The following is a 27461-nucleotide window of genomic DNA, read 5'->3' on the forward strand; positions in this document are numbered from 1 at the left end:
CACACACACACACTTCCTCATTCACGCTCAACCTCATCACTTCCCACCTATCCAGTCTCCCACTTCATATGATTAACTTCCCTCCTACACAACGAATACCCCTTCTATACAGGAAAATTATAAGACAGTCCCTAAATCAGCTAGAGCCGCTGGGACTCGACTGAAAAAAAAAATCGAATTGAGTGTATCCAAGCTTCCCTTCTCCATTTTTCGATCGGAGTTTTCCATTTTGCATGCCATGAGGCAACGAAAAAAAAAAAATCTAACATTACGGTTTGTACAACCCACATCAACTGCATGGCATTGTTTCGTATCAAAAGTATAACGCAAATTGCAAAACTTCCGTGAAGTTAGTATAATCGCTTTCACAATAACAGATCACGGCCAATATTTTGCCGCACACCATGCGCGCGCAGGACCGCAGGTATACTGTACATGTAAACATTGCAAGTGGTCTATGACAATGGTAGTTGTGATGATTGGTGCTTCTGCAGCCGCCGCCGCCATCATCATCAATGCGCCTAGTTCACACAAAGAGAACCAGGAAACAAAGATAGACAGATAAATGGAGCTAAAACGAGAATTCAGACTCATCCCAGCCTTTCCGCCCGTTCCGCTTGCAACTCGCCGCGGAATTTGTTAAAATGTGGTTAACGTGGCCCGGCAGTGATTCAGCCGTTCGGAGCTTTGAAGTGGAAACCCCAAATGAAGGTTGCGATGCCATGATGTAGGAGACAGAAAAAAAAAGAGAGAGAGAGAGACCGACGACGCCCTATGCTTTGTCAGAGAAGCAAGCCGGAAGGTGGGTCATGTAGGCTCCACCCGATGTAAACGTTCCACCCAGATGACGGACATGGATATGTAGGAGGGTGGGGATACGGTGTATTCCTTCTTCCGTATCCAAATTTGTTTTATACTACGTCTATACATTTATCATGATTTCCGAGCACAGCTCCTAGACAGCTTTAGCGTATCCCTCGTCCCCAAAATTGGTTTCTATTAGTTTTTGCTCGAACATGTGCGGTAAGGTACACCTGCACACGAGCCACGCGATGGCGGCAACTATTGTTTAGTGTCATCATAGACATACATACACAAGAACATACATACATACATAAGAACATACATACATATGAACATACATCCATAAGAACATACACATATATACATACATATGAACATACATACATACATACATACATACATAAGAACATACATTTACGCAGACAGGCAAGCAGGCAGATGCATTGACCTTCCAGACAATAGTTAACGTTTTCCTTTCAAATAAATACAATATGTTTTTTTACCTTTCTCCTTTTTATCCTCAGGGGAGAGAGTATTCCAATCGCTCACCACAGCCTCACACACCTCACTCCACAACTTTTCTTTTATATTCTTATCGCTGTATTCCTTTAGTTGGAAATCATAAAGAGGTGGTCTCTTCTCTACCTCTGTTATGAGTGTTTCACAGTCAAATAACTCTTTAATTACAGACATGACGTAGTACCACGTCCTCTCACCACTGCAGTCTGAAAGACACCTAGGCAGCATCAGGGACAGGCTGGGTGGCGGCAACGAAATGTTGTTCATGTGCGAGCTCCCATTTGAAATAACGTTTTCTATCGCCTGCCACAGTTGCCGACAATTATTGTGTTGTCGGAGAAATTGATCCGGCCGCAACTACCTCACAATTTTTTATTGTCGCCTCAGGAAAAATTGTCCATGTGCGGGCACCCATAGAGATGTGTGCGTTCTATTTTTGACAATTTGTTGTTGTGACAACTAGCAATAAAATGTTGCTCGTGTGCGGGCAGCCTGACCGTAGTCTTGTACATTTATTCTGGTTAACGCCACTTAATTCTCTTTTGCTGAGGTCAGAGTTTTCAGTCCCTCGTAGGCTGAATGCAAATGTATAGGATGTTTGCGAGCATATAGGTGCACAATTGATAAACAATTAGTTGTCGTTCCTTTGAAGCTTAAACATATACTGGTAGAAACGTTGAAAGAAACGTATATACGAGTATTGTATTAATCTAATTGATTGCATTATACCTAATTGTTGTATACAGGGAGGGAGTCACGTTCTTGTGGCCCTGTACTCACGTCTCATATTCTCCAATTATAATTATCACATCTCCGTTTAATTTCATATACGGTTCCAGCTTATGCTCGCCAAGGCTATCCCAGGAGTATACGCATTTCTATGGAAAACTGAGGGTTTTCCATATTCTTCAGATATGATGTGGTCTTTTTAATACGTGTCCATAACCTCATGGTGCCCTCGTATCACAGAACGAGAGATTTTTATTTTGTCCACCTCCTTGGATGATGAAGTGAACAATAAGAACATAGGAATGAAGGAGACTGCATGAGACCATGAGGCCTACACTAGGCAGTTCCATGTCCATTACCACCTGTCATCCCCATCCATAAAGTTGTCTAACCGTTTCTTAACACAACAGGTAGTTTCAGCGCTCACTACATGGTTACTAAGTCTGTTCCATTCGTTGACCACCCAATTAGTGAACCAATTCTTGCCTATTTCCTTCTTAAATCTAAATTTGTCCATTACTGCGAGTCACCCTTGTTAGCCTTTGATCCACTTAAACACCTCTATTAGATCACCCCGCACTCTGCGTCTTTCCAGAGTGTAATTGTGATTTACCTAGTTGTATTATACGGGAAGGGGAGTTATACTCGTAGTGACCCTTTTTGTACGAGTATCCTGCAACATTAGCTTATTCTAAATTTCTTGTATGGTATTTGCATATCTTCTATAACTATCCTTTTTGGTTTTCTTTTCATGTCCCCTTGCTTTTCTTTTATCCCATTATAAGTCTTCTCTGTCAAGGACTTCCATGCCTTTTATTCTGTAAATGGCCAATAATAATCACCTCTTTCTCTTCTTTGTTCCAGGGTTGGTAGTTCCGGTTTAGACAATTTTTGTTCGTATGTCAATTTTGAAAGTGCTGGGCCATCTTTGTCGTTGCTCTTTGGATTATTATTATTTTTCTTGTACCGGTATTCTTTTTTGTACTGGGTATTCATAGTGTCCCAACATACTCCAATCTTGGTCTTATCGTGTGACTAGTATTTTTCTTACCATTACCTCATCCAAGTAAATAAAAGCCACCTTTATTGATCTTACTAAATTGTAGGTTTCTCCGACTATTTTCTTTATCAGCTTGTCTGGGTACGTCTTTATGATAATTACTCCTGCGTCCTTTTCAGAACCAACATTACTTCCTTCGCAGCAATTTTATATTGTACCAATATATATATATATATATATGTATATACAAATATATATATATATATATATATATATATATATATATATACATATATATATATGTGTGTGTGTGTGTGTGTGTGTGTGTGTGTGTGTGTGTGTGTGTGTGTGTGTGTGTGTGTGTGTGTGTGTGTGTGTGTGTGTATTTATTTACCTAGTTGTATTTTACGGGAAGGGGAGCTATGCTCGTGGTGTCCCGTTTTCGTATCTCATTTGATCTAAACTATTTTTAAATTCATGTATTGTTTTTGCACACACTATTTTCTCATCTAACTTGTTCCAACTGTCTATTATTCTGTGAGGAAAGCTGTTTTTTCACATCTCTTCTATAGCTGTCTTTCTTGATTTTCTTTCCGTGCCCTCTTGTATTTCTATCATCCCATTTTATCAGATTCTCTCTATCAATAATTTCTATGCCTTTCATGATTCTGTAAATAGCTATCAAATCTCCTCTCTCTCTTCTTTGCTCTAGTGTCTGTAGTTCAAGTTTTGCTAGTCTCTCTTCATATGATAGTTTTGAGAGTGTTAGTGCCAATTTTGTAATTGCTCTTTATATTCTTTCAAGTTTATATATATATATATATATATATATATATATATATATATATATATATATATATATATATATATATTGTACTTGGTGACCACATCGTTGCAGCATATTCCAATCTTGGTCTTATCAGTGATTAGAATTTTCTTCACCATTTCTTCATCCAGGTATGTGAATGCCACTTTGATTGTTCTTATTAAATTATAAGTTTCTCCAAAAATCTTATTTATATGTTTCTCAGGTGACATATTATTCATAACAATGACTCCCAGGTCCTTCTCATTTTCTACTTTTTTTATTCCTTCTCCCAATTTATATGATCCTGTTATTGTTTTTGCTTTTACCAAATTCCATCATACTACACTTTTTAGTGTTGAACTCCATCTCCCACTTCCTACTCCACTCCCATACTTTATTTAGATCACTCTGTAGTGACTCACAATCTTCTTCCGTGTTCACTTTTTTTTTTAATAGTTTTGCATCATCTGCAAAGAAGCTCATATAACTTTCAATTTCTTCATCCATATCATTAATATATATAGCAAACATTATTGGGGCCAGAACTGTTCCTTGTGGAACATCGCTTATTACGTCATCCCATCTTGAGTGTTTGTCTCTTATCACTACTCTCATTTTTCTTTCTAGCAAAAAGTCTTCCATCCATTTAAGCAGTTTGCCCTGTATTCCTCCTTCAGTTTATAATTTCTTAAGCAACTTCTTATGTGATACTTTGTCAAAGGCTTTTTTTAAGGTCAAGAAATGCACAATCAGCCCATCCATCTCTTTCTTGTATTATATATATTAGCCTTGAATAGATACATATTAAATTAGTGACGCATGATCGTCCTTGTCTGAATCCAAACTGTCTTGGATTAAGCACGCTGTTTTTTTTTCTAAATGCTTTACCCATTTACTTTTGATAATTCTTTCACAAATTTTTGCTATTGTGCTTGTTAGAGAGACTGGTCTATAGTTGGTAGGGTCTTCTTTATTACCTCCTTTATATATAGGTACTATATTTGCTTTTTTCCAATCTTCTGGAACTTTTCTTTCTTTCAAGGAACTATTTATTATGCTATGTATTTTGTCTGCCAGTTCATTTCTGCATTCTTTCAAAATCCAGTTTGCTATTTCATCTGGTCCATGCGATTTTCTAACATCAAGATTACTCAAGTGTTTCATTATTTCATTCTTTGTTACTTCTATTTCTTTCATAGGGGGGACTTTCTCTTTCCATTCGATCTCTTCCGGTTGTATATTCTCCTTTGTAAACACTGATTTAAAATGCTTGTTCATAATTTCCGCCATTTCTATTTCCTCTGTGTATTCAACTCCTCCTTGTCTTAATTTCTCCAAATCTTGTTTGTTTTTCAGTTTGTTGTTTACAAATCTGTAGAATAGTTTTGGTTGATCTTTACATTTTTCTATGACATCTTTTTCATATTTTCTTTTTTCCTCTCTGCACGCTTGTCATATTCATTTCTATAACAAGTATATATTTTCCATTTTTCAGGTCTTTTGTCTTTCTTCGATTTGGTCCAAGCTTTGTCTCTTTTGTCTTTTAACACTCTACAACTTTTGTTGTACCAGCACTTTACATATTCTTTTTCTTGTTTTTGTCTTGGGACATACTTTTCCACTCCTTTTTTATAATTTTTTGTCAAAATATTCCATTTCTCTTCTACTGTTGTATCTTCTTTGTGTATTCTTTCCCAGTTTTCATTTTGAAAGAATTCTCTTATTTTATCAAAATTTGTTTTCTCATACATTAATCTTCCTTTTCTATATTGTTCATTTCTTTTCATGTATTTTTTCTCATTTAGTTCCAGTTCAATCAATATGTGGTCACTTTTGCTTATTGGTGCCTGGTATTCTCTTTTCCACTATTTCAGGTTCTGATGTGATTATTAGGTCTAGTCTCGATGGTTCTTCTTCATTTCTATACCTAGTGTTCTCTTGGATCCATTGTGCCATTGTGTGGTCAATAATCATCTCAAGTAGAACATTTCCCCATGAGTCTTCTCCACCCTTTACGGTCATCTCTTCCCAGCATATTTCTTTGCAATTATAGTCGCCCATCATAACTATTCTTCCTCCATCTTCCATTATCTTGTTTAGTGTTATTCTTGTGTCTTCTAACATACTTTTATGTTCACTCTCTTACCACGAGGCTGTTTTTGGGGGCACGTAGTTTACTACACACTTTCTGCTCTTCTTATCTCTGTCTTCTACTTCTATCATAATCATCTCTACTCTGTTCTTTCCATATGTGACACTCTTCACGTTTATATCCTTCTTAGTCAGGAACATAACTCCACCCCCTTGTTTTATCTCTCTGTTTCTAATCCAATAATTATATGCATTGTGTCCTATGCTTTTGGGTGGTAGTGGACTTTTTAATTTTGTCTCAACAATTCCCATTATGTCCGGTTCTTTTTCTTTCAGATACTCGTTCAGTTCATTTAGTCCTGTTATTAATCCATCTATATTTGTGTAGGATACTCTTAACTTTGTTATTTCCATTGTATTCTCCGTTTCTTTTTTGTTTCTCTCTGTTATGGTACATTTCTTTAATTTCATATTCACTACTCTCCAGTAGAATTCTTGTTTTTCTGACTCCGTTCTGGTCTCGTTTTTTCTTTAGCTTCTTTCATTTTCATTTTTACTTCCTCTCTTTCCTCTTTATTCATTTCTCTTTTTATCCATACCTTTTTATATTGTTCACTTGCTGCTAGCTTCCCTGTTTTTGCTAAGATATTCTCTGCTGTTGTTTGTGATCTGAATTTAATCTTAATTGGTCTGGTCTTATATGTACTATACTTTCCGAGTCTAAACTTCTCTTCAATTTGTTTCATTATTTCAGGTTCATCTTCCTGAACTAATTTTAGTAATCTGCTTACTTTTTAATTTTCCTCATTGATTCTTGTGGTTCTATCTGGGTTATGTTTCTCTTCCATTCCTAATATAACTATACATTTCTTTTTATCTGCTAAGTCTCTTACAATATTCTCCTTCTGTCTCGTCACTTTGATAACTGAATCTTCAGTTTGTTCTTTCATTTGCTGTTTAATTATATCAGTAAATGCAACTTTACTATTTTTCTGTATCTTCTTCCACCCCTGTGTCTCTTTTGCTATTGCTTCTTTATTGTCTTTATTGCTCCTTTTTAATTCATCATTCTCCTCTTTTACTTCTCTTAACTGTCTTTTTAGTTCTTCTATTTCATCAGTTAAGTTTTTGTTCGCCTTCTCTAGTTCTTCCAATCTTTCAACCCTTTGCGCAATTTTTGACATTCTACCGAACCTAATCTCCCAATGTTCGGTCGTTTGTTCAAGTTTTTCCTCCAGTTTTGCCAGTCGGGGGAGGTTGGTATCCGTCCCCCCCCCCTCATTAAATCCATGGAAATTATTATCCTCACCTTCTATTGTGCTGCTCTTATCTATATTTCTAATCTTTACATTTTTGTTAGTCCCTTCATCGTCACTAAATTGCTCTGGCCCGCGCTTGTTTACATGGCGTCTGCCTGCCTGGACCAAGTCCTCTCCTTCCTCATTTCCTTCCATTTCCCTCAATAATCCCTCCCCTTCTCCCTTTTCCTCACTTTCCCACTACACCACGAGCAATCCCCTTCCCTGTAAATACAACAGGTACTTCCTTTGCATTGAGTTTCATGAATATTTCATTTTTTCTTCAGGACGTCAATCCTCGCCGCCCGTCCGACGTAAGTGTGTGTGTGTGTATTTCCCTAGTTGTATTTTACGGGAAGGGGACCTATGCTCGTGGTGTCCCGTCTTCATATATCATTTTATCTAAACTATTTTCAAATTGATGTATTGTTTTTGCACACACCACTTTCTCATCTAACTTGTTCCAAGTGTCTATTACTCTGTGAGGAAAGCTGTTCTTTTTCACATCTCTTCTATAGCTGTCTTTCTTGATTTTCTTTCCGTGTCCTCTTGTATTTCTATCATCCCATTTTATCAGATTCTCTCTATAATTGTGTGTGTGTGTGTGTGTGTGTGTGTGTATAATTACTTTTTTCAAGTTCCATTATACTACATTTCTTAATGATGTTCACTTCTCACTTTTGACTCCATTCCCAGACCATGTCCAAGTCTCTCTGTAGCGATTCACAATCTTTTTCAGTACTTAATAATTTTGCATTGTCTGCAAAGAAGTTCATCTAACATTCTACACCTTCATCCATGTCATTTACATATATAGCAAACATTATCGGAGCCAATACTGAACCCTGTGGGACTTCATTTATCATTTCTTCCCAAGTAGAGTTTTTATCTCTGAGCACCGCTCATTTTTCTCCCATGCAAGAAATCTTCCAGCCATTTAAATAATTTTCCATGTACACTTCTTGTTTCAAGTTTTCTTAATATAGTTTCTTGTGTGGTACTTTATCAAATGCCTTTTGTAAGTCCAGGAAAGCTCAGTCTGCCCATCTGTCCCTTTCTTACATTATATCTATTAACCTTGAATAGAAACAGATAAAATTTGTGGCACATGATCTTCCCTGTCTAAAACCGAATTGTTTCTCCAGATGTTTAGTCCATCTACTTTTGATAGCTTTTTCACAAATTTTAGCTACTGTGCTTGTAAGGGAGTCCAGTGTATAGTTTGTTGGGTCTTCCTCGTCTCCCCCTTTATATATTGGTGCGATATTGGCATTTTTCTAGTCTTATGGTACCTTTCCTTCTTTGAGTGAGCAATCTATCATCTTGTATATTTTATACATTAGTTCATCTATACTTTCTTTTAGTATCCAGTTTGCAATTCCATCTGGGCCATGTGATTTTCAAAAATCAAGGCTCATTATTTAGTCCCTTATTTCTGTCACAATTATTTCTTTCACTGGGGGGATTTTTCTCTCCTTCATCCCAAATATGTATGTTTTCTTTTGTGAATACAAATTTGAAATGTTTGTTCATAATTTCAGCCATTTCTATATCTTCTGTATATTCTATATTTCCTTGACGTAATTTCACTATATCCTGTTTTTTAGTTTACCATTTACATATCTAATGGAATAATTTAGGTTGATCTTTACATTTGTCTATCATGTCTTCTTCAGTTTCTTTTTTCTTCCCTGCACATTTTTAACTATTTATTTCTTAGTTTTATATATATTTGCCACTTTGTTTTTTTCTAAGCTTTGTCTCTTTTACTTTTTGTTTCACTACATTTTTTGTTATACCAACACTTAATGTACACCTTTTCCTGTTTTTGTTTTAGTACGTATATATCCACTCCTTTATTTTAGAATTCTTTTAATATTTCTCTTCCACCTGTGTTTCTTCATTAAAGAAGTTTTCTCAACTCGCTTTTTGAAAGAATTTTTGAAGTTTCCCAAAATCTGTTTTGTTATACATCAGTCTTCATTTCTGTGTTTCTCATTTCTTCCCAGCTATATTTTCTTTTAGTTTGAGCTCAAGTAGTATGTGGTCACTCTTTCCAAATGATGTCTTGTATTCCATTTTATCCACAATTTCAGGCTCCGAAGTAAATATTAAATCTAGTCTCATTAGTTCTTCGTTATTTTTATATCTGGTATTCTCTTTTACTCATTGAGTCATTGTGTATTCAATGGTCATGTCCAGTAGTATGTTTCCCGAAAGGCCCTCTCCACCCTTCACTGTCATCTCCTCCCAACACGTTTCTTTAAAGTCACCCATAATTACTAAATTTCCTCCTTTCATTATTCCATTTAATGTATGCCTTGTGTCTCCCAACATTTTGGAATGGTCACTCTCTTTCCAAGAATGTGTTTTCAGGGGCACACACATCACCACAAATTTTCTACTTTTCATGTCACTATTTTCAACTTTTATTTCAATTCCAAATATTATTTCCTTGTGGTTTTTGTCACATTTAAGCCCTTCTTAGTCAAAAACATGATTCCTCCATCCTGTTTTTCCTCTCTATTTTTTATCCAGTGATTATATAAACCTTGCCCAACACTATTTGGTGGTAGTTGACCTTTTAATTTTGTCTCCACAATTCCCATTACATCCGTTTTTTTCTTTTGCCAGATAATCATTTAATTCACTTAATCCTGAAATCAGACCATTTATGTTGATATATGTTACTTTTAATTTTTTCTTTTTTGCTCCAGTGATGGTGGACTGGCTGGTGAGGTTATTTAATGTTTGCTGGAGAGAGGGTAGAGTGTCGGAGGACTAGAGGAGTGCCTGTATAGTTCCACTTTACAAGGTGAAAAGGGGAGAAGTGTGAAAGTAGTAGTTTCAGAGGGATTAGCTTGTTAAGTGTAGTTGGGAAGGCTTATGGGAGGATCTTGGTTGAGAGGATTAGTAGAGGAACAGAGGGAGTAATTGGTGAGGAACAATGTGGATTTAGGACGGGTAGAGGTTGCGTAGATCAGATCTTTGTGGTAACACAAATATGTGAGAAAGCTATATGTAAGGGGAAGGATGTTTTTTGGGCTTTTATGGATCTGGAAAAGGCTTACGATAGGGTAGACAGAAAGGCACTGTGGGAGGTTATGCAGATATATGGGATAGGAGGAAAGCTTCTGGGAGCTGTCAAGAGTTTTTATGATAGTAGAGCTTGTGTCAGGATTAGAAATGGCGAGAGTGAGTGGTTCAAGGTAAAGGTGGGACTTTGTCAAGGATGTGTTATGTTGGATGGGGTAGTGCGAGAGGTAAATGCAAGGGTAGTGGGTAAGGGATTGGAGATGGTTAAAGAAAATGGAGAAAAGTGGGAGGTGAGCCAGCTGTTGTTTGCTGACGACACTGCGCTTGTGGCAGGATTGGAGGAGGGACTGAGGAAGTTGGTGACAGAGTTTGGGAGAGTATGTGATAGAAGATAAAGATAAATGTGGGTAAAAGTAAGGTGATGAGATGTACAAGGGGTGAAAGTGGCAGTAGACTGGAAGTGAGCATTAAGGGAGAGCGACTGGAGAAAGTGGATAGTTTTAGATACTTGGGTACAAATGTGGCAGGAGAAGGTGGAGTGAAGGTGGAGGTAGAATGTAGATTGAGAGAAGCGAGTAAATGCCTTGGTGGATTGAAGAGTGTAATGAGGAATAGACATTTGGGAATGGATGCTAAGATGAGACTGTATGAAGGAGTGATTGTGCCAACAGCACTATAAGGGGCAGAAACATGGAACATAAGAAAGGAAGAGAGAAGGAGTTTGAATGTGTTTGAGATGAGGTGTCTGAGAAGTATGATGGGGGTTACTAGGCTAGATAGAGTGAGAAATGAGGAGGTAAGGAGGAGAACAAGGGTGGAAAGGGAGCTGGGAGATAGGGTTGATAAAAGAATATTAGGATGGTTTGGACAAATCGAAAGAATGAGTGAAGAAAGACTAGTAAAAGAGGTATGGAAGGCAGATGTGGAGGGAGTGAACATGAGGGGACGTCCTAGGATGAGGTGGATGGATGGGGTGAAGGGGGCTTTGGGGAAGAGGGGAATGTCTGTTGAGGAAGGACGGGAGAGGACAGAAGACAAGGGTGAATGGAGAATGGTTGTATATGGATGATGTTGTGATGCATGAGGTGGAATGGGCAGGGGGATGAGGTAGTATGTGTGAGCAAAATTTGACGCAGCCAGAAGGGATTTCTCCCTGTCTTCTTTTATGCATGGGGGGACGGAGAGGAGGGGGTCGCCGATTTAATGAAGCGGCCTTGCTGTGGATGTGCTGTGTCTTGTGACACTGCTTCTGACCCAGAGCAGTGGACAAGGTGCAGGGATGACCCGTCATCCAGGAGGTGCTAAGATAAGAGGGAGGGTGGAGGGGTGTGGAGTGTATTCAGGGATGGAATGGGTGGGAATGATTTTATGCCTTTTCCTTTTTGGCTACCTCCCTTGTAAGGGGGAAAAACCCTTGGTATATGTATGTATGCTCCTTGTTTTCTGTTTCCCATTTCTTTTCTTTGAGATACCATTTTCTCAGCCTGAAGTCCAACACTCCAAAAAACTCGTTCTTTTCAGTCTCTGTTCTTCTCTCATTTTTTTTATTAGCTACATTCTTTAGTGTCTTTTCTCTCTCTGTAGGTCTGCCTGTCTCTTTCTCTCTCTGATCCTTTAATGGTAGCAAGGGTGACTAGTCTTTGTCCTTATTAGCTGCAAGGCTGGGAATCATTTTGGTTGCTGCTCTTTACATTCACCAGTTCTTGCTGGGAGTGTATGAATGCTTCCATGCCACAGTTTGGTTGGAGGAAGAGGGAAGCAGTAACTAGATGTTAATTCTTTTATGAAAATTTTAAATGAAAATAGTGAAAGTTGATGGCGATATCTTGAGCCCAGTTCTTGGACCAAGCCCCAGCCCCTATGGTTGCACCTCCAAGTCAAATGAACAGGAGGCTGGTGGCATGCAGGAAGAGGATCCTCCCAAACACCTGCCTCATTGTTCAGGTACTGGTTGTAACAATCTAGTTTTGTTGACCAAAGTTACATCTTAATTTTCTACAAGATTGGTTAATATAAGTATGATACAAAGAGTAGCTTCAGTAAATTGTACCCTGCAGCTACTGCAACCTACTCATAATATACAGCAATCTACTTTTAACGAAATTTTAGTTTAAATAAACTGTTCATAAGAACAAAGAGTACTAGTTAATGCAACTGGGAGTGATCTTCAGGTCCTCCCATAGATATCTTGGGGGAAGAAACCTTGGGGCAGTTTCTATGTCTCTTTCTAGACACTTTTCACTCTCCTAAGCAAGTAAATATCTTGTGGGAATGTAAAGTGTACACAGAGATTATATGTAATTTAGAGGCTGGGAGGAGTAATCAAAATTTGTTTGAAAAGTATGGCAGGGGTTACAAGGATGGATAGCGAGAAATGAGGTGAGGAGGAGAAATGGGGTAGATAGGGAACTGGCAGATATGGCTAATGAAAGATTGGGATAGTTTGGGGATTTGGAAAAATTAGAAGAAAAAAAAGTATGGAGAGGAGAGGTGTTGCAATAAATGCCTGTAGATTGATTGCACATGCACATACACGATGTCTGGTCTAGGTGGTAACAGTAAGTTTCAACAGGACCCCTACTGTGTGATCTGACTCACGATCATGTTGATTCAACCTGAGGGTCAACCACCAAGAACACCTGCATTCATAAACCAGCAGATTCGACCATATAAATTATACGTTATTATAATTCATCACTTCTTGTCTTCTTGTAAATAAAAGTATATCGTTAAAATAAATACAGAGTGTCCATACTCAGTTCCATACTGTATATAAATGTAAGTAATTGGACAGAAGAAGTTACAATGATAAGTGTGAAATATATTGTTGGCAACTGCCACCATTTTCTTTGTCATCTTCGCTGATGGAAAGCAGTCACAGGGGCAATCCAATAAAGAGAACCAAAAGATGGTTAATCTCCAATGCCTCCAACCAATGTAAAGCAACACAGAGGTGGAGTGAGCTTGAGGGGAAGACAGAAAGTGACACATGGGGATCAGGTGAACAGTGCTTTGATCAGGGAAGGGAGAATGCAGGGCCACCATTACATGCAGGTTTCACACAAGTATTGTATTGTAGGTGGCGGCAGGTCATTTGACCCTATAGGTACAATGAAAATACACTCATTCTTGAACTGGCAGAAAGTGAGGGTTTGTATAGGATACCAAGTTCACTGGCAGTTTCTTTACTCTCCAAATGGGGATTGTATGTGTTATGTTAATGTGCAATCAAAAATGGTCAAAGGTGGTTTTCTGGAGATAGTTTAATATCCTGTCCAGGCCTTCTGCATGCAAGTTCTTCAGTTCCTTGACAACATATGTCATGTGTTTGCCAGAAGCTGTAGCTTCATATTAATTATATCATTAAAGAATTTTCCATCCCAAAAGTTGTACAGATTAATAATTCACACATAATCTATCAAAATATTTATTTACAACTTGGGCATCTACACACTTTTTCACCAAATTCTAAAAACTAACCACATGTAATCCCCATGAATGAGTTAGAAATAAATTAATTTTGCCAAATTTCCAAAATACCACAGAATCAGTCTTATCACAGTCAACTGACCCCGACTAGTTCCTATTTCCCATATAAATATAAAAAGCACACACAGAAGACATGAGATTCTATAAACACCACATTCAAAAGCAGCAGTAAATTTCATCTAACCAAATTCATTCTCCAAATTACAAAGTACTATAATACTAAAATCCAGACCCAAGTCATTTGTACTTCTAACCTTCAAAACTTGTTTGGGCATTGTGGCACATGGTTAACACTACCAGAGTTTTCCCTATATTGCACACCTTGTCCAGTTCACTAAACTGACCATAAGTCAGGATTTGCATCTGAGGCTATAGGATACCACCCAATTCCCTCAATTTTTGTGCTGTTTGAATAAGGAAGGGGGGGGGGGGTGAATGAGTAGTTACCTGGCTGGATCACTTCTATGAGAGGACGAATGATCTTTGTAGCAAGAACAAACCCATTTGATATAGTAAAGGCACCAGTGTTCATCTGTCCTGAATATGCTTCTTACAGACTCCTAATCCAGTACTAATATAAAGGTGTCAGTTGTCTTGTGTTTCACTTTGTAACCTTTCAACACTTTTTCAACCATTACCTGCAAAGTAATGTGCATAGGCATAGAAAAGGTACATCCTCACCTCAGTCTCTTTCACTCCCTGCTTCACCTGTAAAAATGGTACAGTTTTCTCCCCAGCAATACTACCAGTTCATTCCCAATGCACCCCTCTCATGGTACTTGTTACTCCCTATTCCATACATTCTTACCAGATTTATGCATTTACCATGCACTCTTATGGCTTCATTTACCCAACCCATCCAACCATTTACTTGGTCCCCTTATTCTCACTCCTAGCACCACTGCTATATAATTCTTTAAGGGATATCTACTCTCATCCATTCTTATAAAGGACTAAACCACACCTGGCAACATTTTCTACTTTCTCCCTATCCCACTTATATCAGAATTCATTCATAAATCTTATCTTTCCTTTGTCATATTTCCTTACATCATGCATAGTTCTCAAGTACCTCATTTCTACACCATCAACTTTTCTCTCTTGCATTAATCAACTGGACCTCATTCCCATACAATCTACAGAACTATAGCTTTCACTGAAATCCTTTCATTTTTCCATTCTGCTTTCAGAGTACCTCTTATTTACTCCATTTCTCTTATTCCGTGACCATATTGACATTGTCCTCCACTCATTCAGATACCATTATTACAGCCTTAAATTGGAGAAAACTATAGGTCTGTACATCAAACTAACCTTAATACATTCATTCCACTTTACAAGGCCCCATCTATACACATTAACCTGTTGATTTACATCACTATTTGTACTTTACTAAAATCCTTGGAGAACCCAATGAGTCTTGTTTTCTCAAATATTTTGGATTATATTCTGTTTGAAGGCTTTCTATTGTATATACCCGGCAACAGACACCAATTGCCCCAGATGCAACCACCACAAAGAAGATGAAGAGCACATTATAATACACTGTCCAACACTCACTCATTCCAGACAGTAACACAAAATCTCTCTATTGAGTGACTTGTGCATTGAACCCGTGGCCATGGCCAGTTTCCTGAGGGCTGCGGGTCTCCTGCAAGAGTGGACCAGGGTAATGGATTGACTGACTGATTGTACCAATGGCTTTTTCTCCCTTAAAGGGAAATTCAGTTTATGAAATACAGATTTAAAAACAAATGCAGAAAACATGGAAAAAGAAAGTGTTTACAGACTTCAAGCTACTGTGGTGCACTCTGCATGAAATGAACTGCCAAGGTTATTTTGGTCATTTAAAAATATTGTCTATATCAAACACCCAGATCACTTCCCTGCAACACTATCATTATCCATGAAGTTCAGTCTTCACATATAACTGCCACTGTACAGGTCTAGATAAAAACATTTCACTTCATGTGTATCAACATGGACAATGGATTTTCAATAAAACTCTTCCACATGTTAGAAAAATTGGCCATAGTTGCTCCATCAATAACTCTGTGGTCAGCTGACCAACTAACTTGCATGATGTGAGCTTTTGTGACATTACCAGCCTTGTCAAATCGTGGTAAGACCTGAAAATATTTGGATAATCATAGCACAAATTATACAGATTCATCAAAGATATTTTTGTGGATCACAAAAGGATTCTGAATTAATGGATTACTCATATATTCATGCAATATCAAAAGGGCAAGCATGCTAAACCATTATAACTCACCTGAATTTTACCAATTGCACCAATGGCAACCTCTGGCGGAAGGATGACTGGTTTGGCATATGTTCCTCCAATCTTGAAAGGGAAAGGAAATTGTTGATGATGACAATGACTAAGATGACAACAACGATAATGACAATAATCAATTAATCCACTGTCCCACATCTCTTGTAGAAGACTCACACCTCCCAGGTAAACATTATGATGATCATGACAATAACTGCACTCAACAAACTGATCAGATAGATCAGTTTGTTCAGTGCAATTGGGAAGGCATGTAGGAGGGTTTTCATTGTGAAGATTACGAGAGGAACAGAGGGAACAATTGGTGAGGAACAGTGTGGGTTTAGGAAAGGTGTGGTGTAGGTATTTTTTGGGCCTCTATGAATTTGGATAAAGCTTATGAGAGGGTGGACAGAAAGGAACTGTGGGAGGTTTTGCAGATATATGAGATTGAGGAAAGCTGTTAAGAGCAGTCAAGAGTTCTTACAAATGTAGAGCCCGTGTTAGAATTGGAAATGGAGAGAGCAAGTGGTTTGAAGTAAAGATTGGACTGCATCAGGGATGTGTTATGTCACCACGGCTGTTCAATGTGTGCATGGATGGGGTGGTGCAAGAGATAAAGGCAAGGGGTCTGTAGATGGTTAATGAAAATGAAGAAAAGTAGGAGATGAGCCAGTTGTCATTTGCTGACGATACTGTGCTTGTGACAGGGTCAGAGGAGGGATTAAGAGACTTAGTGACGGAATTTGGTGGAGTATGTGACAGGAGAAAGTTGAAGGTAAATTTGGGTAAAAATAAGGTGATGTACAAGGGGAGAAGATGGCAGCAAGTTGGAAGTCGCTGCAGAAAAAAAAGAAAGAGATTGTGCCAACAGCACAGTATGGGGCAGAGATATTGAATCTAAGAGTGGAAAAGTTTAAATGTGTTTGAGATGAAATGTCTGAGAAGTATGGCAGGGGTTACAAGGTTGGATAGAGTGAGAAATGAGGCAAGGAGAACTGGGGTGGAAAAGGAGATGGCAGATGGGGCTGATGAAAGTACTGGGATGGTTTGGAGATATGGAAAGAATGAAGAGAGATTGGTAAAAGAGGTGTGGAAGGCAGAGGTGGAGGGTATGAATTTGAAGGGATAATGGGGGATGAGATGGATGGGTGGGGTGAAAGGGGCATTGAACTTGAGGAGAATGTCTATTGCGAAAAGAAGGGAGAAGGCAGGAAATAGGGGTGAGTGGAGAATGGCTGTGTATAGATGATACTATGATGCAAGGAAAGGAGGAATTTCTCCATATCTTCTCTACACAAGAGGATGGAGTGGTGGGGTCACCAATTAAATGAGGTGGCTTTGTTGTGGATGTGCTGTGTCTTGCTGCATTGCTTTAGACCCAGGGCAGTGGGGTGGGGGATACAGGGATGACCCATCCATGAGGAGCTAAGATGAGAGGAGGGAAAGGGTGGATGGGAGTAAAATGGGTTGGAGTGGGTACTTGCCTTTTGATTTGGCTATCTCTTTTGTATGGGGGAAAAAGCCCTTGGTATTAAGACAGATGACAATATCAATAAAAGGGGTGTGCATGAAAGTGGAAAGGATGTATACAATGTGATATTTCATAAATGTTATGACACTGCATATATAATTTACCTCCACACAAGTTAAATCATTAAACAAGAACTACCCAAGCCTTTCACATCCCAACCCTTACCCATCCTTTCACATGATCAATTACCCTATCTTGTGCTTATGTCTGCAATGATAGTGTACAACAGTGTAATAGAATGTACTCAGGTGTCTTCCATGGTTTGCATCTTGGGAATTAGTGATTGTTGTCATGCCACTTCAGTGTTGGTATTGTTAATTTGCTGAACATATGCATGTCAGTGTGATTCTTGGCTGTCTTGGGTGTTGTTGTTGTCGTTCCCTAGACTGTCTGTCTGAGCAGTCCCGTCTCCCCAAGGAATGCCACAGCCAAAACTGGGTTTTCCCACAAATCCTTTATAGAGTGTATGTTGTGTTGTTTGCGTGCATGATTGTGTATAATGCAGTCTTCCATTATGTGTTGTATGGTATGGGGTGAAGTGTTACATCCTGGGCAGCCAGACTGCAGTGCGGCCACCACCCAGCAATTCTAAACTACCAGAAGAGGCTGGATGACCGCATTGTGAACTTTGCTTGGTTGATTTCTGGAGTTATGGTGAAGTACAGGACTTTGTTGTCTATAAAGGAATGTTTATTTTGTGATCTTTGTATTTACCTAGTTGTAATATACAGGAGGGGAGCTATGCTCGTGGTGACCCGTCTTTGTATCTCTCCGCATCAAGTTGTGTGTCTGTGTTTTTGTATGGAAGTTTCATGGGGTACTATTGGGTAGGTTGTAGTAAGTGTTTGAGTAAAATACTGCACTTGTTTTAGGTGTGTAGACAGCATCTGTGTGATGTGATGAAAGGAATGGATGTGGTTCACCGTGGTCTTGGATCACGCCTTGGACTCGCATTCGACAGCCATTAACCTCCTGGACAAGAGCTCAGACCTCGTAAGACTGATCTATGGGTAATACTGTCACCTAACACGCACACACACCACCACCTCCCTGCCCACAAGAGTTGGAGTAACGACTCGCAACGCAGTTATACTGAAATTATTTCAGCCCTGGACAGGATTCAAATCTGGACCGCTGTGACAGCAGTTGCAATCGCTACCACTGCGCCATCAACCCATGTGTTCAAGGGTTCTTGCAAAGGTGTGCCTACCAATTTCAGGTGCTGGTCAATGAGGAGGATTTTGAATCTGAGAGCTCTACTGTTGTTTCAGTGCAGCCAGTTATCAATCTTATGGCTTTGTGTTTGTAGGACACTTCAGTTTTTCTTTGTTGTCATACGTCATACTTGTAATCAGAACTTTGTCATTAAAGATTACTTCTACATAGCAACTATAACACAATATAAATTAGAATACCTCTCATCAAACCACCCTATGTCTTTGCTATGAATTATTCTTATTTCTTAAAATATTACCCAAACTATATCTGGTAAACCAAGTAGGTTACTACATGACTTTCAAGCTGTAACATTAATAATTACGAAATGTGTCTGAAATATGTACACTAGTAGTCTCACTTTGCACCCAAAATTACTAATTGACAACCTAATAACATACAAAACTGTTAATGTTACCATGCTTGAATTAACTTAATATAACTTTTTAAAGAATTATTTTGAGCTGTATGGCTTTTTTGAGAGCCTAATATTTAAGATCCCATTCTTACTGCTGGTTTCACTCCCTTTTCTTTCCCTATTTCTTGACTCAAACTGAAAATTCCTTGAGCCACTTACTGTTCCAATATTAGAGATGGTAAAGGTTCCCCCAGTAATCTCATCTGTTTTCAAAGCTGCCCTGGAACCTGCTTCTTGCAATCTGTTCAGTTCAGCAGCTATTTCCATAACTGTTTTTCCCTGAACACCCTTGACATTTGGTACAACTAGTCCTTCAGGTGTATCCATGGCAATCCCAATATTATGGCTGGCCTGGAAGAAAAAAAATTCAGTTTTCACAATCTCAAATGAGGGAAAATATATTATTATTTATTGAGAGAAACAGTGTATGCTATATACTTACCTTATAAGTAATATTGTTGCAATTTGCATCTACTGATGCATTAAGTACAGGGTAATAAGATAGAGCCATTGAAGCAGCTTTAATGAAAATAGGCATGTAGGATATTTTGACACCATGACGCTCTCCAGCAGCCTTTATTTGTGGCCTCTGGTTAACCAGTGAAGTCATATCAATTTCATCACAGTAACCAAAGTGAGGTATACTCTGAAAAAAGAAAGTGATAAGATATACAAATGTATACAGGATATTTGATAGGGTACAGACCAATGTGGACCTATTGACAGGTACCTGAAAGTTTTGGTCCAATAAGACTGATGTCAGAAAGAATAGCTTCCCTGCTGCACATCTTTATAACCCATTAACACCATAACCTCCATCCCAGATGTCGTCAAACTACAGCCTGCGAGGTCCATTCTTCTGTGCATGTCCTTATTTTTGGTGTATTCATTGTACTGTACTGAACAAAATGTGGCCTGTACTCATCATTCTCTCAGTTATCTGGCTCATGAAAGGAGCAATACTCATTGGATCCTATCTCCTACTCTCTAATCTTTTATCCTACCTAGCCTCAAATTCATATACAGTTCTAACTTAATCTATATCCTTGATTTCCAATTATCATATTCAGATTTCACCTCATGTATTGTTTGAACTTGGGCTTTATCATCTTCTAGGCTATTGCATGTATTTATGCATCTAAATGGAAAATTGTATTTCTTTACATCCTTTTGACATGTGGTCTTTCTTAACTTGCTCCCATGATTTTTGTAAAGCCCTCCCATCTTTAATCAGATCTCTCCTGTCAATACAATGCATCTATAGTGATCTGAATACTGTAATCATATCACCTCTTTCTCTTCCATCTTTCAAAGTTGACAAACCCAGTGTTATATGTCTTTCCTTATATAGTTTACCTGTCACGCCTGGGACCCGTTGGGTTGCTGCCCTTTGTATTTTCTCAATCCTGCTTATATATTTCACTCTGTGTGGTGACCATACTACATACATACATATACCAAGGCTTTTTCCCCCTTACAAGGGAGGTAGCCAAAAAGAAAAATGCACAAAATCATTCCAACCCATTCCATCCCTGAATACACTCCACTCCACCCTCCCTCTTATCTTAGCACCTCCTGGATAGACAGGTCATCCCTGCACCTTGTCCACTGCCCTGGGTCAAAGGTAGTGTCGCAAGACACAGCACATCCACAGCAAGGCTGCTTCATAAATCGGCGACCCCTCTCTCCGTCCCCCCCGGCATAAAAGGAGAAGACGGAGAGAAATCCCTTCGGGCTGCATCAAATTTTGCTCATACTACCTCACCCCCCCATCACCCCACCCATTCCACCTCATGCATCACATCATCCATATACAACCATTCTCCATTCACCCGTCTTCTGTCCACTCCCGTCCTTCCTCAACAGTCATTCCCCTATTCCCCAAAGCCCCCTTCACCCCATCCATCCATCTCATCCTAGGACATCCCCTCATGTTCACTCCCTCCACATCTGCCTTCCATACCTCTTTTACTAGTCTTTCTTCACTCATTCTTTCCATGTGTCCAAACCATCCTAATACTCTTTCATCAACCCTTTCTCCCAACTCCCTTTCCACCCCCGTTCTTCTCCTCCTCACCTCCTCATTTCTCACTCTATCTAGCCTAGTAACCCCCATCATACTTCTCAGACACCTCATCTCAAACACATTCAAATTCCTTCTCTCTTCTTCTCTTATGTTCCATGTTTCTGCCCCATACAGTGCTGTTGGCACAATCACTCCTTCATACAGTCTCCTCTTAGCATCCATTCCCAAATGTCTATTCCTCATTACACTTTTTAATCCACCAAGGCATTTACTCACTTCTCTCAATCCACATTCTACCTCCACCTCCACTACACCTTTTCCTGCCACATTTGCACCCAAGTATCAAAAACTATCCACTTCCTCCAGTCACTCTCCCTTAACCTCTTCACTACAGGGCACATCGCACGTCTGACAGCATTAGCTGCCCGATGTGCGATGTTGGGTCATAATAATTGCATTATAAAAAATAAAGTCAGTGCTCAATCGTTCGTTCTCTTTCACCTGTGTATTTTGATAACCATAGAAAACTGATGAAGCCATTTTAGAGAGAATGAAAATTACGTAGGTACGACTACAATAAATATAATCAAGATGGCTACATCGGCAACATCGAGTACCCACTTGCTCCTCATGCCGCCTACATAGGCGTCACCGTGGAAGTGGTTAATGCTCACTTCCAGTCTACTGCCACTTTCACCCCTTGTACATCTCATCACCTTACTTTTACCCACATTTATCTTCAGCTTTCTTCTTTCACACACTCTCCCAAACTCTGTCACCAACTTCCTCAATCCCTCCTCCGATCCTGCCACAAGCGCAGTGTTGTCCGCAAACAACAGCTGGCTCACCTCCCACTTTTCTCCATTTTCTTTAACCATCTCCAATCCCTGACCCACTACCCTTGCATTTACTTCTCGCACCACCCCATCCATGTACAAGTTGAACAGCCAGGGTGACTTAACACATCCTTGACGAAGTCCCACCTTTACCTTGAACCACTCACTCTCTCCATTTCTAATCCTGACAGATGCTCTATTACACTCGTAAAAACTCTTGACAGCTCCTAGAAGCTTTCCTCCTATCTCGTATATCCGCAAAACCTCCATCAATGCCTTCCTCTCTGCCCTGTCGTAAGCCTTTTCCAGATCCATAAAAGCCCCAAAAACATCCTTCCCCTTTCCTATAGCTTTCTCATATATCTGTCTTACCACAAAAATCTGATTTACACAACCTCTACCCATCCTAAATCCACACTGTTCCTCACCAATTACTCCCTCTGTTCTTGGACATATCTGGATTTTGATTATTTTTTTCATCATCTCTTCATCCATATAGTGAAACACCACTTTAATATTTTGCAGTAGTCCATATGTCTCTCCCACAATCCTGCTGATATGTCTGTCAGGTGACAGGTTGTTTTTTATCAACACTCCCAAATCTTTCTCCTCTTTTGCTTTTATAATGGGTTCACTTCCCAAGGAATAGTGTGGCAGGGGACAGGAATGTGCCTTCAACCACTAGGGGCTGAAATGGGAAGATGATTAAATAACTTTTAGAATATGATGATGCCTATGTAGGTGTCAGGAGATGTGAGTGGGTATACAAGGATGCCAGATTTGGCATCATCATTATATTTATTTTGTAGTTGTAGCTGAGTGACTCCTGTATTCTGTGAACAAGCTTGATCATGTTTTCTTTGGTTATAAACATTCTGGGAGAAAGAGAACTAGTATAACAGCCGTAACTTTATATTTTATAATCCACGTATTGTGATGCATCATTGTGCATAAAGCAGCCTAATGTGCATGAGAGATTGTGACTCATATTGAAGAGGTTAATGTGGATGCAGTAGGTATGTGCTTTGACTTAGCCACCCCCTTTTACAGGGAAGGGCCTTTGGTATGTAACATTGTCTCAATTCATAATTTTTTTGACCATCTCTAGTTTTGTGAGTCAAGTGATGGGGAAGTATGGCAACTTAATGCTGAAAACCACTGCCACATTCATGTTCATCTGCCAGTGTGATGTTGAGGATGTCAACTGAGTTTGTTTACCTCTGATAGTTTTGCACTCACTGCACAGGTTTTACAAGTGGTTATGGTCAACCTTTTCTTAACAGTTTTTCAGTAATCACATGTGTTTATGTTAACAAGAATATTTCTGTTTCCAGGTTATTTCTAGGTACATTAGTTTGGGGGAAAATTGGTGGAGGACCCAGAACCAAACTAGGCTGTTTAGTATAGAACACTTTTGTAATGATTAATCATAATAAATTGGGCCCCAAGTTACTACAAAATTTCTTATTCTCTAATCTCAACTTTCGGGTATAAATATGCACAAGAACATATTTCATGAGTCAGCAGGACAGCCTACACCATAAGTATCAACCATTCTGCATAACAGCAATTTCAATTCAATAAATTACATGCTGACTTGAGACTTTAGTCCATAAGAAACTTGTATAAGGGATGGGGCTGAATTCAACATAAATTACTGTACTGCAAAAGAAGCACTATCTCACCATTGCTACTGTCATAGTCTTGACCATTGCCTTTTTAAAACCTTTAATTGCTTCTGTTTTGTCTTCGCCCAAAATTACAGGCATAGATGGTGGAAGAATTGGCTGTCTTGGAGGAGTTGGTTGTGCAGCTGGAGCTTTGATGGTAACTGCAAACAAAAATAACAAGTTTTAAGAGCCGAGAAACAATCCAAGTATAGCAAGTTACAAATGTGCATTATAAATAACAAGTATTATACATGTTGAAGCTTACTGGCCTGTTCTTAAGCCCCATTATAACTCTTAATACTACACATGAGAGCAGGCAAGGCACCTGAGTTAGATGGGTGTCATGTGGAGTGTCTAAAAAAGGGAGGTAGAGTGATGGTAGATTGGCTGGTGAAGTTGTTTAAAGTTTGTCTAAAAGAGGGTAGAGTGCCTGAGGACTGGAGGAGTGCCTGTATAGTTCTGCTTTAAAGGAAAATGGGGGCAAATGTGAATGTAGTAGTTTCAGTTTCTTGAGTGTAGTTGGGAAGGCTTATGGGAAGGTTTTGATTGAGAGGAATAAAAGAAGAATAGGGGGAGTAACTGGGGAGGATCAGAGTGGATTTAGGAAAGGAAGGGGATGCATGGATCAGATTTTTGTAGTAAGAAATATGTGAGAAAGCTTTAGCAAAGGGTAAGGATGTTTTTTGGGCCTTTAGGGATTTGGAAAAGGCACTGTGGGAGGGTTTGCAGATATGGGATAGGTGGAAAGGTGTTAAGAGCAGTCAAGAGTTTTTATGAGAGTAGTAGAGCCTGTGTTAGAATTAGAAATGGAGTGTGTGAATGGTTTGAGGTAAAGGTGGGACTTAACCAGGGATGTGTCATGTCACCATGGCTGTTCAATGTGTACATGGATGGGGTGGTGTGGGAAGTAAATGAAAGGGTAATGGAGATTGTTAAAGAAAATGGAGAAAAATGGAAGATAAGCCAATTGTTGTTTGCTGAAGACACTGTGCTTGTAAAAGGATCAGAGGAGGGATTAAAGAAATTAGTGATGGAGTTTGGGAAGGTGTGCAAGAGCAAGTTGAAGGTAAATGTGGGTAAAAGTGAGGTGATGTGATATGCAAGGGGAGAGGATGGCAGCATATCGAAAAAGAATATTAAGGGAGAGAGACTGGAGGAAGTGGATAGCTTCAGATACTTGGGGGTGCATGTGGCAAGAAATGGAAGAGTGGAGGTAGAGGTAGAATGCAGACTGAGAGAAGCAAGTAAATGCCTCAGGGGATTAAAAAGTAATGAGAAATTGACATTTGCAAATGGATGATAAGAAGAGATTATATAAAGGGGCAATTGTGTGAACAGCACTAAATGGGGGCAGAAACATGGAACACAAGTGAAGAAGAGCTTAAATGTGTTTGAGATGAAATGTCTGAGAAGTATGGTAGGGGTTACTAGGCTGGATTGAATGAGAGGTGAGGAGGAAAGCAGGGACAGAAAGGTGTTGGGAGACTGGCTTGATGGAAGAGTATTGGGATTGTTTGGAAACATGGAAAGAATGGGTGAAGAAACATTTGTAAGAAAAGTGTAGAAGGCAGAGGTGGATAAAGTGAATAGGAGGGTCAACTGAGGAGATGGATGGATGGGGTAAATAGGGCATTGGGAAAGAGGGGAATATCTGTTGATGAAGGGAGAACATAGGGGTAAGTGGAGAATGGTTGAGTATGGATGATGCTGTAATGCATGGGAGTGGTTATGTGTGAATGATGTTTTGATGCAGCCTGAAGGGATTTCTCTCAGTCTTCTCTTTTTTCTGCACGAGGGGATGGAGGGGGCATTTGCTGATTAAATGAAACAGCCTTGCTGTGGATATGCTGTGTCTTACTGCATTGCTTCTGACCCAGGGTAGTGGGCAAGATGCAGGGATGACCTGTCATCCAGGAGGAGCCAAGAAAATAGGAAGTGAAGGAAGGAGGAGTGGTGAATGGGAGTGGAGTGGGTAGGGATGAAATGGGTGAGAGTGGAAATATGCCTTTTGACTTTGGCTACCTGACTTGTAAGGGGGAAAAACCCTTGGTAAATGTATGCATGTAACTAGCAAGTTTACAAGAGCAATTCAAACTTTCACATGTACAGTTAACCCATACTATTGGCACACAATATCCGAAGTGAACAATTTAGGGTGATAATTTTAATTCAGGTTATGACTCTCAAGCTGATTATCATATTTAATCACATAAAGACACAAATCTATCAAGTGACTAATAATAAACCAGGTGATAGACCCAGCACTCCACATAGCATCTAAACAACACTGCCACCTGTCTGTTCACTGAACAGCCAAATGACAACAATGAACACCCCCAACAATACTCAATCTTATATATATATATATATATATATATATATTTTTTTTTTTTTTTTTTTTTTAAGTATTTATAAGCCAAGGAAACCTATTGACTAGGGAGGACTGCTCACAAATGCTAGACTGAGGACCCCCTCTTAGTAAGGCAATCAGCAAGTTGCTCGGAGGTTCTGACCCAAGAGAGTTAATCTCACCAGGCGACAACATATCCTTCAGCAGTGTAAAGTCAATGAAAAGACAATGATCCTCCACACCATGAGAAGAATTCAAGGCCTCCACCAAACTCTTGTTGTCAACCAAGCACTGTACAGCTAAGGTCTGGCATTTGACAATGTCTCTGATAATCCGTCCAAAACAGAAAGCACCCTCAGCGCACTCAACAAGCACCAGGGTCTCAGCAGACAATGCTGATTTCAACACTCAGTGCAATTTTGATTGCCAATAAATTGGGCATCTTCCTTCCCCATCCTTGTGAAAAATCACAAATCCTCCCTGGGAGCCACCATCAGATAGGTTCCCAAAGGAAGCATCTGAGAAGCACTCAAATAATACAGTCCTCTACAGTTGACAGCTTTCTAAACAGCAAACAAAAATGGTTATCCATAACTCGGTTGATAGTCTTTATTAAGTCCCACAGCATCAGCCACTTTGGTATTTTTACAATGTCCATTTTTACAATGTCCGTTTTTACAATGCCCCCTTCACCATGGGGTGAAGGGGGCTTTGGGGAAAAGGGGAATGTCTGTCGAGGAAGGACGGGAGAGGACAGAAGACAGGAGTGAATGGAGAATGGTTGTATATGGATGATGTTGTGATGCATGAGGTGGAATGGACGGGGGGATGGGGGGTGAGGTAGTATGTGTGAGCAAAATTTGATGCTGCCCGAAGGGATTTCTCCCCATCTTCTCCTTTTATACATGGGGGGATGGAGAGGGGGGTCGCCGATTTAATGAAGCAGCCTTGCTGTGGATGTGCTGTGTCTTGCGACACTGCTCCTGACCCAGGGCAGTGGACAAGGTGCAGGGATGACCCGTCATCCAGGAGATGCTAAGATAAGAGGGAGTGGAGGGGTGTGGAGTGTATTCAGGGATGGAATGGGTGGGAATGATTTTATGCCTTTTCCTTTTTGGCTGCCTCCCTTGTAAGGGGGAAAAAGCCTTGGTATATGTATGTATGTATTCAGCTCACACACATCAAAGGCAATGTCAGGTCTCATTTGTGCAGTTATCCAGCTCAGTTGACCAATCAGAGCACTGAATTCTTCCTTCTCACTGTCCGACAGCTCAATGGACTTAGCTGTCGAACTACAACGTCCCCAACTCAGTGGTGTGAGCAGACCGGCATAGCTATACTGGCCTTCCATTATACCTTCAGC

General features: G+C 39.5%; 1 protein-coding gene across 1 annotated transcript in view; it reads right to left on the reverse strand.

Moving 5' to 3' along the window:
• Positions 1-13698: 13698 nt before the first annotated feature.
• The window catches only part of Dbct (Dihydrolipoamide branched chain transacylase E2), a 30525-nt gene continuing 16762 nt past the window's right edge, over positions 13699-27461 (reverse strand). Inside the window, exons 6-10 of the mRNA XM_076199398.1 lie at positions 23764-23909; positions 19659-19862; positions 19376-19567; positions 16050-16121; positions 13699-15903 (exon numbers count right to left, since the gene is read on the reverse strand). Coding sequence (XP_076055513.1) covers positions 15736-15903; positions 16050-16121; positions 19376-19567; positions 19659-19862; positions 23764-23909 — 782 coding nt within the window. The 3' untranslated portion in view covers positions 13699-15735. The remainder of the gene's footprint in view (positions 15904-16049; positions 16122-19375; positions 19568-19658; positions 19863-23763; positions 23910-27461) is intronic.

The sequence above is a fragment of the Oratosquilla oratoria genome, chromosome 16 (assembly GCF_046742065.1).
Source record: "Oratosquilla oratoria isolate Oo_2021 chromosome 16, ASM4674206v1, whole genome shotgun sequence".
Lineage (NCBI taxonomy): Eukaryota > Metazoa > Arthropoda > Malacostraca > Stomatopoda > Squillidae > Oratosquilla > Oratosquilla oratoria.